Source organism: Metopolophium dirhodum, chromosome 6 (genome assembly GCF_019925205.1).
Source record: "Metopolophium dirhodum isolate CAU chromosome 6, ASM1992520v1, whole genome shotgun sequence".
Taxonomy (NCBI): domain Eukaryota; kingdom Metazoa; phylum Arthropoda; class Insecta; order Hemiptera; family Aphididae; genus Metopolophium; species Metopolophium dirhodum.
The window spans coordinates 13,042,125-13,056,918 of record NC_083565.1 but is presented as its reverse complement, the minus strand read 5'-3'; the positions used below and the strand labels follow the sequence as shown (position 1 = coordinate 13,056,918).

Sequence of the window (14,794 nt, the reverse complement as noted above, 5' to 3'; positions counted from 1 at the left end):
AAGGTAAATTTTTAGTAATTATTTTCTGAAGACTTTCCGGGCAGGAAAAATTAACAACTAATATTGCCACGGGGAAAAAATTACGACCGTAAAATCCAATTAAGCAGTTTATTAATTTTAAAATATCAGAAGATTTTTACCAGTGACTATTCTATATTTATTTAACTATTTTTAGTGATGTTAACAGTGCCGTGATAACTTTCATTGGCGCCCCAGAGTTATAATATTTGGCACCCCTACAACCTCTGTTACAACTTGCCCATTTGCCACCCCATTTGCACGGATCTGGATGTAAGGTACAAACCTTTTTTTTGAGGACAAATTAATTAAAATTTATCAATTTATTTTTTCAATTTTTACTGAAAATAATTAGCGAAATTTCAAACTTCAGACAGTTATAAAAAATTATTGTGAATTTACACTCAATTTTTTTTTAAATTACCTACTCTATTAACATTTATACGGAACCTTGTTTTACATTTTCATGTTTTTTATCTAGTTAAAAATATTTTTCGACAGTAATTGGAAAAAATTGAAAAAATCAAAATTCACTCATGGTTATTAATAGATCAAAAACTGAAAAAGATTAAAAATATTTAAAAAATGTTATCGTTCACTTGGTTTGAAATCTCAAATAATATTAATGATATTATGTATTTACTAACTAAATTGAACCTTCATTTTCGTTAATACTTGTCAATGTTTGTTCACTTGTATATTTTAATAAAAAAAAAAAAAACATTTTCATACAATTTTTATTTCTAATTAGTTATAAAATAAAAAAGACAATTTTAATGTCTATTATAATTTATTGTATAATACTATAATGTAAATTTGCAATTAGTATCTATTTGATTATACGTACATAACTAAATATAATATAGTATACAATTATGCTCATACATTCAAGATCTTAATATTTAGTTTTCATCTTCGTTAATACTTGTCAATCGATGTTCGTTTGGCATATTGTGTACGTTGTTGTAACTCTTTAAATATTATAAAAAAAAATATATTTATGAAATACAATACACTATTAATTATTCTAAGTGAAGATAGATACCTCATAAGCTATGCTGTGTAAAGATTGAGCATTGTTTTTTCCAGTTTGTGCTACCATTTTGTAGAAAAATCCATCTTCATTTTTCAATAAAATATGTGGATGATCAAATTCAACAACTGTCCCAGCGTCAATTACAAGTATCTTGTCAGAATCTATCACTGTATTCAAGCGATGTGCAATCGTTAATACAGTACACTTAGAAAATTTATTTCTTATAGTGTTTTGAATTAAAGAGTCAGTTCTAAAATATGAAAATATGAACACGATTTTAGTATTCGTAAATAATTAATAAGTTGTAATATTTTTAAATTCAAATTTTTTACTGCGGATCGACATTAGCAGTGGCTTCGTCTATTACGAGAATTTTGTTATTTCGTATAATTGCTCTAGCCAAGCATACTAATTGTCTTTGACCAACGCTGAAATTAGATCCACCTTCTGATATTTTTGAGTTTAGACCATTTGACAAATCTTCTACTACGTGTTTGAGTTCCACCTTAAAATTATAGTTAACTATATAAATTAATATTAATTGAATAATTCTTTAATGTTTGAAAAGTGTAAATGTATCAATATATTATACATTATGTATATGGAAGTAGGTATTTAAAACAAAAATTTTACTTCATCTAAAGCTTTCCAAAGAACATGATCTGGGTATTCATCAAATGGATCTAAATTGTTTCTCATTGTTCCTGAAAACAAAACTGGTTCTTGAGGTATGATGGAAATTTTGGACCGCAAGTCGTGTAATCCCAATTCGTGTATTTCTATCCCATCGATAATTATATTACCCTCGTTAAAAGCTAATCTAAATAACGCTGCAATCAAAGATGATTTTCCTGCTCCAGTCCTTCCAACAATCCCCACCTTAATGAACACAAAACTATTAATACAATTTATAACAAAAAATATTCTGAAACACAGCTTAACAATCCACTATGGTATTTTTCACCACCATTATAAATAGCGTACAGATTAATTGGTTTTTCATTTTGTTCTATACCTACCAAACCCGTTTTCTTTATGTTAAAATGTGAAGACAATAAATAGCATTATATGGTAAGGTATATTCTGGAGTTAAATTATTAATCTTATTACTATCTAATTTTGCATATTACTTTTTCTGCAGGTGCGATGTTAAAATTCAAATCGTTTAAAACAATTTGTGAATCTGGGTCATAACGTAGATGAAATGTTTTGAATATAATTTGACCTTCCTGTGGCCATATTATTGATGGCTTCTTGTCTAAAATAATATTATAATCATTTTACTCATATATATACAAAATAATACTAAGCTGTAAAGTGTAAATTCATTTTTTCAGCATTTCATAATAAATTAATGTACAGACAGTATTATTACCTGGATGCGATTCAAGAGCTGGTTCTTGTGGTACATTTGATTCATTTGAATATTCTAAAACTCTTTCGACAGACGTCATTTGGTTTTCCAATTCCGCAGATTGTCTAATTATCCATTGGAACATACTAGTTAATCCAATTGATTGTGTTATAGCCAACCCGACATTTCCACCATAGTTATCTAAAATTATGTTTAAATTATCGAAACAATCAACTAATTAGTTTTGAATGCATCACAATTTAATTTGTGAAACAGTTGATTATAATTACCTACTATTAATATTCCAGTGCTATAAAAATTTTTTTTTATCATTATAAGAATTACATGTTAAGAATTTTTTTTTTGACTAAAATATTCAGCTTTGGAATATGGGAATTAAAAATGTATGTTGTCATTCAGAAACTAATGACTTAAAAAAAAACAATAACGATAAAAATAGTAAAAATCTAATCGTTTTAAAAAATATTGTTTCAAACGCTTAACAATTATGTAAAAAAATATTTTTATGTTCATAGTTTTCAAAACAATTGTATTGGTATTCTTTGATAAAAGACTCCCAATATATAAATATATACTTTTTATTAATATTAAATTTAAAATAAAGTTTTTTTATAAACTTACCATTATCAACAAATATAAAGTAAAACGTTACAGTACTTATAAATAATAGACAGATTATATCCAACCAAAATCCAAATGCTCTTCCCAAAGCAATAAATAAATACCACGCTGATGAATGTAAATCCTAAAAACAATTTTTAATAAATAGGTCATGAAACATGAAATATTTTAATCTCATATAATATATTACCTGGTGTATGGCAAACTCTTTAGAAAGAATTTGTTCTACTTCAAATGATCTTACTGTAGTCAGTCATAGGATAGATTCATTCACGTGAGTATATATAGGGCTCCGAGCTAAGTTGTTAAAAAAAAAAATTAAATGATTTTATAGCTTTAAATTGTATACTGATTCTGAAAGTAGGTGAACTTAATAGGTATACCTTATATTTTCAATACAGTATCTAATTATTGTAAATTATGTAACTTACTAACTCCTTCTAGACGTTTAATGTTACGAGTTGTAGTCATATAAACATATCTAATTTTAACAAAAACCATTATTACAATTATTGTTGGAATGATTAAATAAGGATTGACGATTCCCACAACCACAAACATCCCAATCACCATCAGACCAATCTAATAAAGTGTAATAAAGAATACAAATACCTATATTTAAATATAAAATCAATATTATTATATTTTACCTGTATAACATCGACTAATACATTAGGCAATATTTCATCAATTAGTCCTATATCTTTTGAAAAACGATTAAGAATTCGCCCTAATATAAATAAAATTACAATTAAAGTAGTAAAAAAAAAATTAAAAAAATTTTTTTTTTACCAGATGGATTTTTATTTAAAAAATTCATTGTTGATCTTGTAATAGCACTGAACATTTTATTATGTAAATTCGTCGATGCCGTAGTGCATACAGATACTAATAAAGTGGATTCCGCTAAGGTAGCTAATATGATTAAGATTGTTAATGCGGCAAAGACAATGACACAAGTATTCCTTGATACAATCCACTGCATCAGTTCTACAGAAGAATCAACTGTGGTAGAGTTGTTTTGACTGATAGGTTTGGTTGCACCAAACACATGTTCTTCTAAATTTACCCTGAAAACAAACCAACGTTTTATAGGAATATTCAGATAATTTATGAGTTGATGAAAACAATATTAGGCACTTACCAATGCGTTATCCAATAATCTCCACCTGATGCAAGGACTTGCGTACAAATACATACCAATATTAAACTTATAACTTTGCACAAATGACCACCAGAAAAAATATATGCCATATAAACATTAAATGATATATTTCCCGAAGAACGGGTTTTAGCTACTTCCACAGGTTCAGTTATAATTTCGCTAAATTTGGTTTCTTCGATTGATGACGCAACACTTAAGACAGACTCTTGCCGAATATACGATATGGAACGTGCTATATTATTATTGCTAGATTTGTCCATTTTACTATCATTACCGGGTAAAACCATGGTGTCATTAGACAATTCGAGATATTTAGTGAAGTCTAAACCAGAAGTTTGAAGTTCTTTATAAGAACCTTCTGTTACCACTTTTGCCTAACACAGAAAGTAATATGAAAAGTAGAAATGTTAAAGTTCTACACTTATAAAATTATATGTTACGACATAATGTGATATTATTATACTTACATTTTCCATCAAAACAATTTGATCTACATTAATTAAATATTGAATTTGATGGGTTACGAGTATACAAGTCTTTTCTTTGAGGTAATCTATACATATTAAGATAATTAAATTACTGATGTCAGGTACGATGTTAAACATGTTTAAATACTTTTTATGCATTTTTCGTATAAATGCTTTCCGACACGAGTGTCAACTGCTGATAGAGGATCATCCAATAAATAAATATCTGCTTGTTTGTATATTGCTCTATATTGAACCATATAATAATATAGTATATATAATATAATATTTAGTACCTATTTGAGTATTTTTCAAAGAATAAATAAACTCATTACCTTGCTAAATTTATTTTTGCTCTTTGTCCACCACTAAGAGAAACTCCATTTTCCCCTACTATTGTTCTATCACCGTATGTCAACTGTTCTAAATCAGTTTTCAATACACAAACTTGTATAACCTAAGTCACAATCAAACAAGAAAATAAATACTAAATTAGTATTCTGGTTTGTAGTTTTAAGTTATATGAAACAGTTTACCCTTTTATAACGATCTTTATCCATTGGTGAACCAAATAAAATATTTTGTTTTACAGAACCTGCAAATAACCATGGTTCTTGTGATGCGTAAGACACTACTCCACGCACTGAAATGTTTCCTTCAGAAAGTGGTAACTCTTGTAAAATTGCTTGTATCAACGAACTCTATGAAATGTAACGGTTGTGTGAAAGATGAAAAATGGTTATGAGTTAGGTAATTTATATTATTTATACTTTTCCAGCTCCAACTGGACCGATTATTGCAACCAAACGACCTGGTTTTACAGTTAAATTGATATTGTCTAATGTATTATCGGTTTGAGTGTCTGACCACTTGGCAGTTGCGTTCGATACAACTATACCAGAATTACATAATTGTTCGGTATTATTTTGATTGCTACTAATGTTATTTGGCATTTCAATACCATTATTTGATTTTTCCGACATAAAAGTAGTAGTTTTTTTTTGACTTATTGGTCGTTTACCCTTTTCTTCGCGTAATAGGAAATCCTATAAATTAATTTAAATTATTATTAAATAATATAAATAAAAATGTCGTATATTTTATTTAATTATCTTTCATACCTCAAATCTTTTGATTGAAACTAGTAATTCAGCAGCTAGACTTATCCCTGGTGGGAAAAGTAATGTTAATGACGTCCGCAAAATGCTATAGTATGATGTTATAACAAATACCTTAATTTAATAAAATGTGAAATGAAATTAAACTAAGAATTACGATATGATATTGTATTTTTTATTTGTTTTATAATTACATAATATGATACCATATTGAATCGATAATTGTATAAGAATAAATTAAATTATTATACAATTATGAATTAAGTGTATAATGACTAATTATATCAGTAATGAATATTAATTCAAATATCAGACAATGAAACCAGGAACTGGACGAAACCAGCCGAACACCTACTTGCAGGGAATAATTTGGAGTGGCCAGTGTGGTGAAAAATAAACAGACTAAGATCAGGCGTAGGGTGGTCCAAGGAGAATTAGGCAAAATGAGGCCTTATTTCTAATGAATACACATTATACAATTTGTGATTGTGGACAAGTTCAGACCACGACCCACCTAATAAACTGCCCAAGGTGGCCAACTTCTTATACAAAAGACTATGGACGACATAATGTCAGCGATCAAAGACGGAATAGAAGTTTCTGATTTCTGGCAATGACGAATTTGACACACAACTCCCAATAATACTACGCTATCCGACTAGACTAACACCAGTTTAACTATTTTACTATTTTTTAAATTTGATTTATAATCTTTTGTATACATGTTTTTCTTGTTTATATTTTATTTGTTTTATGTTATCTACTCATTTTGTTAATTTACAGGGTGGCTCCTCTCTCTGGGCAGGCAACTGTCTAGAGTGAGAGGCCGCCACCCCCCGACCGGGGCTGGACAGAAACCTACGGGTGCCTGATTTGAAATTCTGCCAAACCAAACACATGTGTTTACCAAAAACCTACAGTACCCTACCCGACAATTGTAAAAATCACCCAATGGTCTAAGTGTACCATTACAACCGTTACAACCGTAACCCTCACAATAGCTAATGGCTCTAGACAAATAAAAAATAAACTAAAACTTCTATATATATATTTTTTTTTTTTATTGAATTAAAGCATCGTGGTCATTAAAATTTTGTTAGGGGTTTACGGTTGGTTTTAGAAAAACATATGTATGTGGGGAGATAATTCGTCACTAAAAACCCGGTGGTCATCCATCCGGGAGCTAGCGACTCTGGACAATGCTTGACCTCAGCACAAAATTTTTCACTAACCACGCCACACCAGGCTCCAAAAATTGTAAAATGTATTATGTATATAAGATAACCGTGAATTATGATGTAAGTGGTTTACCTATAGTAGTATGATAATAATATAATTTTAAGGAACAGGTAGGTAGGTACTACATTACTTTTGATGCGGTTATGTAGTTTCCAAGCAGAACGTATGAAAAAATGTTTACAAACAATGCGATTCTTGTGTTAAATATAAAGAACGACGACAAAATACGTTTTATGTACGACGATTTAATAACTTTGGTCATTTCTTTCCTACAATCAACCAAAATATTTTTATTTTGTTTATTTAATTTAAGTTATTTTTTTAATAAATTACTTTCTTAATTGTCTTGTAAGATTATCAAAAAATGGTTCCCAAGTATACATCTTGATTGTTTGTAATCCCGATATTATTTCATTCATTAAATGAACCCTCTCGTCGGTTCGGTTCGCTGTTTTTAATCGAATAATAGATGCCTTCGACGCCAACCAGACTTAAATATAAATCGAAATAACAGTTTAAATAAATATTAACCAACATTTAAATTATTCTTTACTAACCTTGTAATGGTACAAAGATGAGTAACGTGCCCACTCCTATAACTGACGATACACCTACTTCTTGCCATAAAAAAAAAATCGTAACAAATGTTTCCAAAGGGCCGAGCCACAAGAAAGGTAAATATATTAGAGACACATCAAATCGGTTAACATCGTTTGACATTAAGTTAATTATATGTCCAGTTGTGCTCGGATCCAGTGAATTTATTTTGAGCCGCAATGCCTAATAAAATTAATTATACTGTCAAATATGTAATTGTATGTTTATATAAGTCATATTTTTTAAAAGTTGGCAATATATTATTATCTGGATAATATGTCAAAAGGAAAAAAAAACTGACACAGTGAATAATGAATATTATATTTTTATATTCAAAACAATTTTTTATGGATAAATAGTCTATTATTATTATTAAGTGGCGCATTAAATTATATTGTGTACAATTTAAAATATCTTTAAAATATAATTTATTATATTATAACTATTATAATTTATAATAGTTTATAAATTATATAAAAAAAAATACTACGTATGTAATATATAAAATAAATAAGAATATTGTCAATGGGCATAAGTGGTATGTCTATAACATAATATTATAGGCAAAGTAAATGTAAGAAATAAATATATAGATAAATTTAAATAAATAACAATACAAACATTAATTTCATGATATTACATGAAATTATTAATATTCTTATACAATGTGAGTAAGATATAATGTTATATACATCATACATAGTTAATAATAGTAATATTGATTGGAAGTAATACAATAGAAAATAATTGTTGACATTATTTTCTAGGAAATGTTTACTTAGGATCGGTGTTATATGTTGAAGTTTAAGTATAGTATTACCTAACCTACCTTATTGTAAATCAGACCACATGTCGCTACCCGCATTTTCATCGATATATGTGCAATTGACATGCTGACGAAGTTATAGATAATTGCTCTTATTAACAAAAGTGAAATTAATCCGATTGCTAAATATACTCCAACTGGATTTTGATCAAAAGATAACGTATTAGTTTCAAAATGATTGACTATTAGTCCTACCATAGTTGAAATGCTTATGCTATTTAACAAAAATAATAAGGATCAATAACTATATAGTTATCTTAATAATTAATATTCTTAAAAATTATAAAACATAATATAAACTCGTAAATATATAATAATTTATAAAAAAAATACAAGCCAATGGTCCACATACCGAGGCTCTAAGAGGACCCGCATATATTGTCTTCGTCTTACACACGTATTACCTACATAACAAATTTGCATTCACCAGTTTCAATAGTGTGCTGTTAGTTTTGATATTAGAGCGAATTGACCTATTATCAAAATTTTAGGTAATATCTGTGTACGAATATATATGTAATATGTCGTTGGTTTTTTACGATATGTTTATTGTTGAGTGAATTATGAGTATTTTCCAATATTTAATTTAAATATCGTAATAACGTAAGAAACCAACTAGATAACACAGGTATTGTTTTTATCTGAACATCTGATAATAAGTCAATTCGTTCAACTATCAAAACCGACAGAAAACTATTGAAACTGGTGAACGAAAATTTGATATGTCGTGCTTGTGTAAGACGGAGCTTAACATTAATAAAAAAAAAGTTATATCTTTATATGATATTATTATATTTTTGATAGGTACCTACCTAAAATAAAGTATATTCTAAAACATTACTTACCTTAAAATAATCTGGAATACCGTCAAAATAGTTCCAGTAAACATAAAGTTTGTGCCAAACATTTTAAATAGCGTCTTGAGAAAACTAGGCTCCCGGTTATTAGTTTTTGCATTTATTAATTCATCATCCCAAAATCTAGAAAAAAAATAATACAAAAATCGATTTATTATATCTTCTAATATATTGATTAAAATTTGTGTATAAACACATAAATAATAAACTATTTACTTTTGTAATTTATTTCCCAATAAAGCTGACGAATCACCATCCAAAACATTGTATAAGTCAATCAAATCTAATTCTTTTTTTAATCCTTTTTTGATAAAATTTAAAATCCACCTTTAAATAATAAAAATATGTTAAAGGGATATTAATCATTCAACGCAATTTTAATTTTTAGATATTCTATTAAATATCTTATTTAGTTGTTTAATTATGAACGCCTTTTAATAAGTAGGGAAGTAACATTTTAGGATTAGTGCTATTAGGAAATATTGTAAAAGGCAAATATATTTATCATTTAAATTACCTATAACTTATAGGCTATAAGTACTTAGTAAGTTATTAAATTGATTCCTTGATAATTTTTTTTTTATTAAATTAGGTACTTATATAAAATATAACATTATGTCTGACTAAGGTTAGGGAAAATATTATAAACTTATGGACTACAATACTTCTCATACTTTACAGAAAAACATTAGTTAAAAATACAAGAACATTTTTGTCTTCTGGAAAAATTAACAATTAATTTTAACTTTAGATTCTAAACTGAGTATTTCAAAACATCCAGCTTTCAATTAAACTATCATTTTGTACGACATTTCAAAAATATTTATACTAATATATTAAATTACGTATTTTAAGATACACAACCTCCTATTTAAACTTCTTTTGATATCCCATGGTATCGTGTTAAAGCGAAGTTCGGAAATTAATGGATTTGTGCGGTTAGTCAGACACATGCAAAATAATTTTTAAAGCGGGTCATAACATTTCAGAGACGGTTTCAGTAGGCATGTAATGAATGCAATGAATGATTTTATACGCATAAAAAGGAGGTTTTTTTTATATATATTCTTAAGGTTGTAATAATATATTTATTGAAAGATTTAAATGTTATTAACGTCGGATAATTTTGCAGCTATTAATGATTGGATGCTCCTATTCTAAATAGTTTTGAGTAAGGATTTATAGAAACTAACTTTAGTATTAAAATTGAGATATACATAATATTTACATGGATACGGTTAGAGAGTTTTTTTTTTGTTCTAGAACGGCTGAGTCAGATGTCTATATCAAGATTAAATCCTTCATAGTAAATAATGGACACTGGAAACTTATAATAATAACTTGATCGTTTAGGATGACCAGAGGAACACTGCCATGTTTAAGTGTATAGGATGAGTCATTAAGTATTATTAACTTATAATATTCTCCATTTAGAGAACCAGGAATTTGTCAGGATAGCAAGCTATTTATGATAGGTTTTTAGTAATTTCTAGCTTTATTTGCATGTGATTATTAAGTATATATTTTTAATATTTTTATTGACTGTAAAATAGGTATGCTACTGGGGTGTAGGAGGGGGTTATCAGATCTTCAGCTGTATATAATAAAGTAGATAAGCTCGCTGGCAGACTCCAGTCAGAATAGGGAAGATGGATGATATATTGGGAAAATTTAGGAATGAAAAGATAGCAGGTACCTACCAAAACGAAGCAAGTAGGTAAGTTACAAAAGTTGGTGATCAACATTTACATAGGTGCCTGCAGAGTGTAACAGAAATAATTGACAAATGCAAATAACACAAACTAACCTTTTAAATTCACATTTTTTTTTATAACATTATAGGAACCGAAAATTAAAAATAAGCATACTATTTAAATCAAATTCAAAAGATAGATTAATACACAATTTATTTGTTTATTATATTAATAGATATTAATTTACTTAATTACTAATTTTACTAATATGTAGGTACTAAAATTATATCAGTTCATTCTGTTACACTCTAGGTTTCTTTGATTAAAAATGGTCCATTTTCTTAGATATATTATGGAAACCATATAACAATAGGTTAAAAAAAGATAACATACATTAAAGTAATTTAGTCCAAGATCTATTGATGCTTTTTTTTATACAAAACTATACATTCTATTTCATATGAATATAAATTTAAAATTTTAACAATCATTAATAATTTGCGGGTTTTTTTCACATAATATAAATTGTAATAAAATTAAACAATAAAGTTGTATTAAAAGTTTACCTATAGGTTATAATTTCAAAAATATTAGCCTTTGATCTTGGGTTGAATGGTTTTTCTTCTTTGAAAGTCGCGTCCATTTTAAGTCTAGAATAGTAATAAATAACAATAATGTACAATTTGTAATAATATTTTAAACAAAATTAAGAATTTATTTAATTGTTATGAATAAAAGCTATTTTAATAAGTGAAAAGAGATTTAGAGACTGTAAGTATATCTTATTGTCATGGCTATGTTATGAATAATAATTTAAAATTTAAGGATTATATATTTTTCATCATCATATTATATCGATAGTATATCGATGCATACTATAATAATACAAATTAATTTTACATATCATGATTAAAAACCAGCAGCACGGCGTGTAACATAAAAAAAAATGGTATTGCTCAAATAATTTTAGGTCACCTATTCCTCATAATACTATTATACCGACCTTTACAATTTTTATTTTTATTCTATCAATAGTCAATACCCACTCACTCATATTTAAGGTGTTGCCCGATAAACACTTGGGCCCTATGTTACACGCTACTGTTAAAAATGTATCTAAAATCGAATTTTGTACTTGGAGTATAGGTAAGTTCAAAACAATGAAAATCTGAAATAGCGTTAGAAGAAATTTATCTAGGCTTGTATAGGAGTCGATTTTCGATATTTTATTTTCAATGTTCAATATTCAGCTCGAAAACTTGTGATATTATACTTTTTGAATTTGAATAATTGAGTCAAAAATTGACTTTTATACAGTCACAGATTAACTTCTGTACAATATTGATAATAGGTGTATTTACTCTAAAACCACTTAATAAACCATATTATTGGAAAATATAAAAATACATTTTCATAGAATCTTTCAATACTATTCATACCTCTTAATTATGAGGTTTTCTTTTCACAATAATACAATTCAGAGTCTAATTTGAACTGAAATAATATGTAAGATAAATTGATGAAGTACAAATTATTATGTGTATGGTTTATTATAGCCTAATAAATATTAATAGTGATACACATTTTTCAAAATTTAATGGCCTAAAGTAATACTTAGAAAAATGTGTTCTAAACAAAAGAAACTACTTACATTTTCCAGAATTTTTTTACTCAACTGTCATACGTATTACTTGTTTAGTATAATAACATTCAATATCTGTATGGCTGCAGTAAACGATAGTAACTAAGAGCCAATAATTCAGGTTTATACATGGTTAGGTATATAGTACCTAATTCAAGTGCATAAATATCATTACGTATTCATAATCAATTATTATAAATAATGAGTTCATGCCTTATATTGCGCTGCTTTAATAAATAATTTCCTAATGAGATCAACTTATTGTAGACTATAGTTCTAAGTGCATTTAGAAATTTAAATATAATGAAGTGATGTTATCATAGAAATATATTAGGTATATAATAAGATACCTATAGAATGGTAACATTCCGACGCCACTTATGATTCTTATTTGTTTTGGTATTACTTTTCGTTTATCATATACACACGGAAAATAGAAATTATTGATTTATTACTTTTTCCTTTACAAATCATTCATCATTCCTCGTCTTACACGAATCAGTAATCACTTGTTATCATCCACGCTATACCTAACCTATGGTAATGTTAAGGTAAAATAGTGCTCATATGGACTAAAAGGGGGGGGGGGGCTAATTTGACCTATGACCATTTTTGGATAAAAATTTACTTTTGCTCAAACGGTCAATGCCCAATATAACATTATGGGACCAGTGGCGTGCCAAGGAATTTTCAAATGGGAGGGGGGGATGTTATAATTAATAATATATTTGAATGAATTGTCGTGTTAGTATACCAAAAACATAAGTAAGGGGCTTCATGTTTCAAGCCATCGAAAACCGTTTCTGCAAGTTGTTCGATTAAAATAACACCATTAAACTGAAAAAATGTACCTATTGCATTTTTAAAAATAAATAAAAAAATCGGGTAAGTGAAAGTCACTCTGCTGTACAGTAGGTTACAAGTGAGTCATTGTATAATGGATTGTATTAAATCTTAATTCAATGATATAATATCATTGTATAGGTACGAAAAACGATTCTGAGCGGAGATGGTTTGTCTAGCCTAGAATATTTTACATTATATTTATATTGTTATTATTAATACGGTAGCCGGTTAAGTTGAATTATTATTGTTTGTTTAATATCATATATTTTGTATATAATAATATACTTTAGATGTTTCGAGTACTCACGAATAATATTTTAAAAATATAACACAGAACTAAAATCTTTCTTCTACGTTTAAGTATATAATTTTGACCAAATTTGAACATAAAATAACAGTTGAAAAAAAGGTGGGTTAGTGGATGTCGCTCTGCTGTAGGTACAGTAGGCTTCAAGTGGGTCACTGTATAATGTATGGTATAAAATTCGAATTCAATGATATAATATCGTTTTATACGAAAAACGAATTTGAGCGGTGACGGTTTTCAGAGTGGATATTTAATATTATATTTATAGTTTTATTACTTATTAGTTATTATTGATACGGTAGCCGGTGGGTTGGATCAATATTATAAAATTACAACAAAATAACTAAAATTGGTATTCTTGGTTATTTAGTATGTAATTTCCTCCAAATTTGAGTACAAAATAACTATAAAAAAAAGTGGGTAAGTGGATGTCACTCTGCTGTACAGTAGGTCACTGTAATGGATGGTGTTAAATTTAAACTCAATGATATAATATCATTGTATAAGGAAAACGATCCTGAGCGAAAACGGTCAGTCAGCCTATGAAATATTAATATTACTAAGTATATTTGATGATATTATTTTAAATAAAGTAATTTATATATAAACAATTTACGTGGAACCTTGTTTAAATTTTCAATCCTTAGCTATAAAAGTTGAGAATTTTCTTAATTTTTATACAAATAAACAGTAGGTATGTTACATAACAGTGCTATTGGCCCAAAAAAAAAATAATATCGTAAATTAAATTATACATTGTAAGGCAGATTTGGACTCACAGTGGAATTAAATTTTATTATTTAACGTAATAGTATGCAACAATAGAATATGAATATATATTATTAATACAATATGTTATGCATAGTTACGCGATGACTGATATAATAAATTTAATTAGGCATTACAAGTGTAGTTTGTGCACACACGGCAACATTATAATATTACTGTCATTACTGTCGTTGTCACGTATGTAATAGCCAATTGGC

At 27.5% G+C, this 14,794-nt stretch overlaps 1 protein-coding gene across 1 annotated transcript; it reads right to left on the bottom strand.

The window, feature by feature from the left end:
* Window positions 1-714: 714 nt before the first annotated feature.
* LOC132947044 (probable multidrug resistance-associated protein lethal(2)03659) lies at window positions 715-12,898 on the bottom strand. The gene is given in 26 exon segments (XM_061017226.1): window positions 715-989; window positions 1,064-1,304; window positions 1,387-1,559; window positions 1,688-1,933; window positions 2,185-2,312; window positions 2,430-2,609; window positions 3,051-3,174; window positions 3,241-3,347; window positions 3,482-3,632; window positions 3,701-3,780; window positions 3,843-4,120; window positions 4,195-4,589; window positions 4,683-4,768; window positions 4,831-4,928; window positions 5,018-5,139; window positions 5,219-5,383; window positions 5,453-5,728; window positions 5,804-5,914; window positions 7,170-7,308; window positions 7,373-7,529; window positions 7,597-7,819; window positions 8,466-8,676; window positions 9,308-9,442; window positions 9,536-9,646; window positions 11,580-11,663; window positions 12,665-12,898. Coding segments are annotated over 25 exon segments (4,083 nt in total). The 5' UTR covers window positions 11,657-11,663; window positions 12,665-12,898; the 3' UTR covers window positions 715-920.
* Window positions 12,899-14,794: the final 1,896 nt, after the last annotated feature.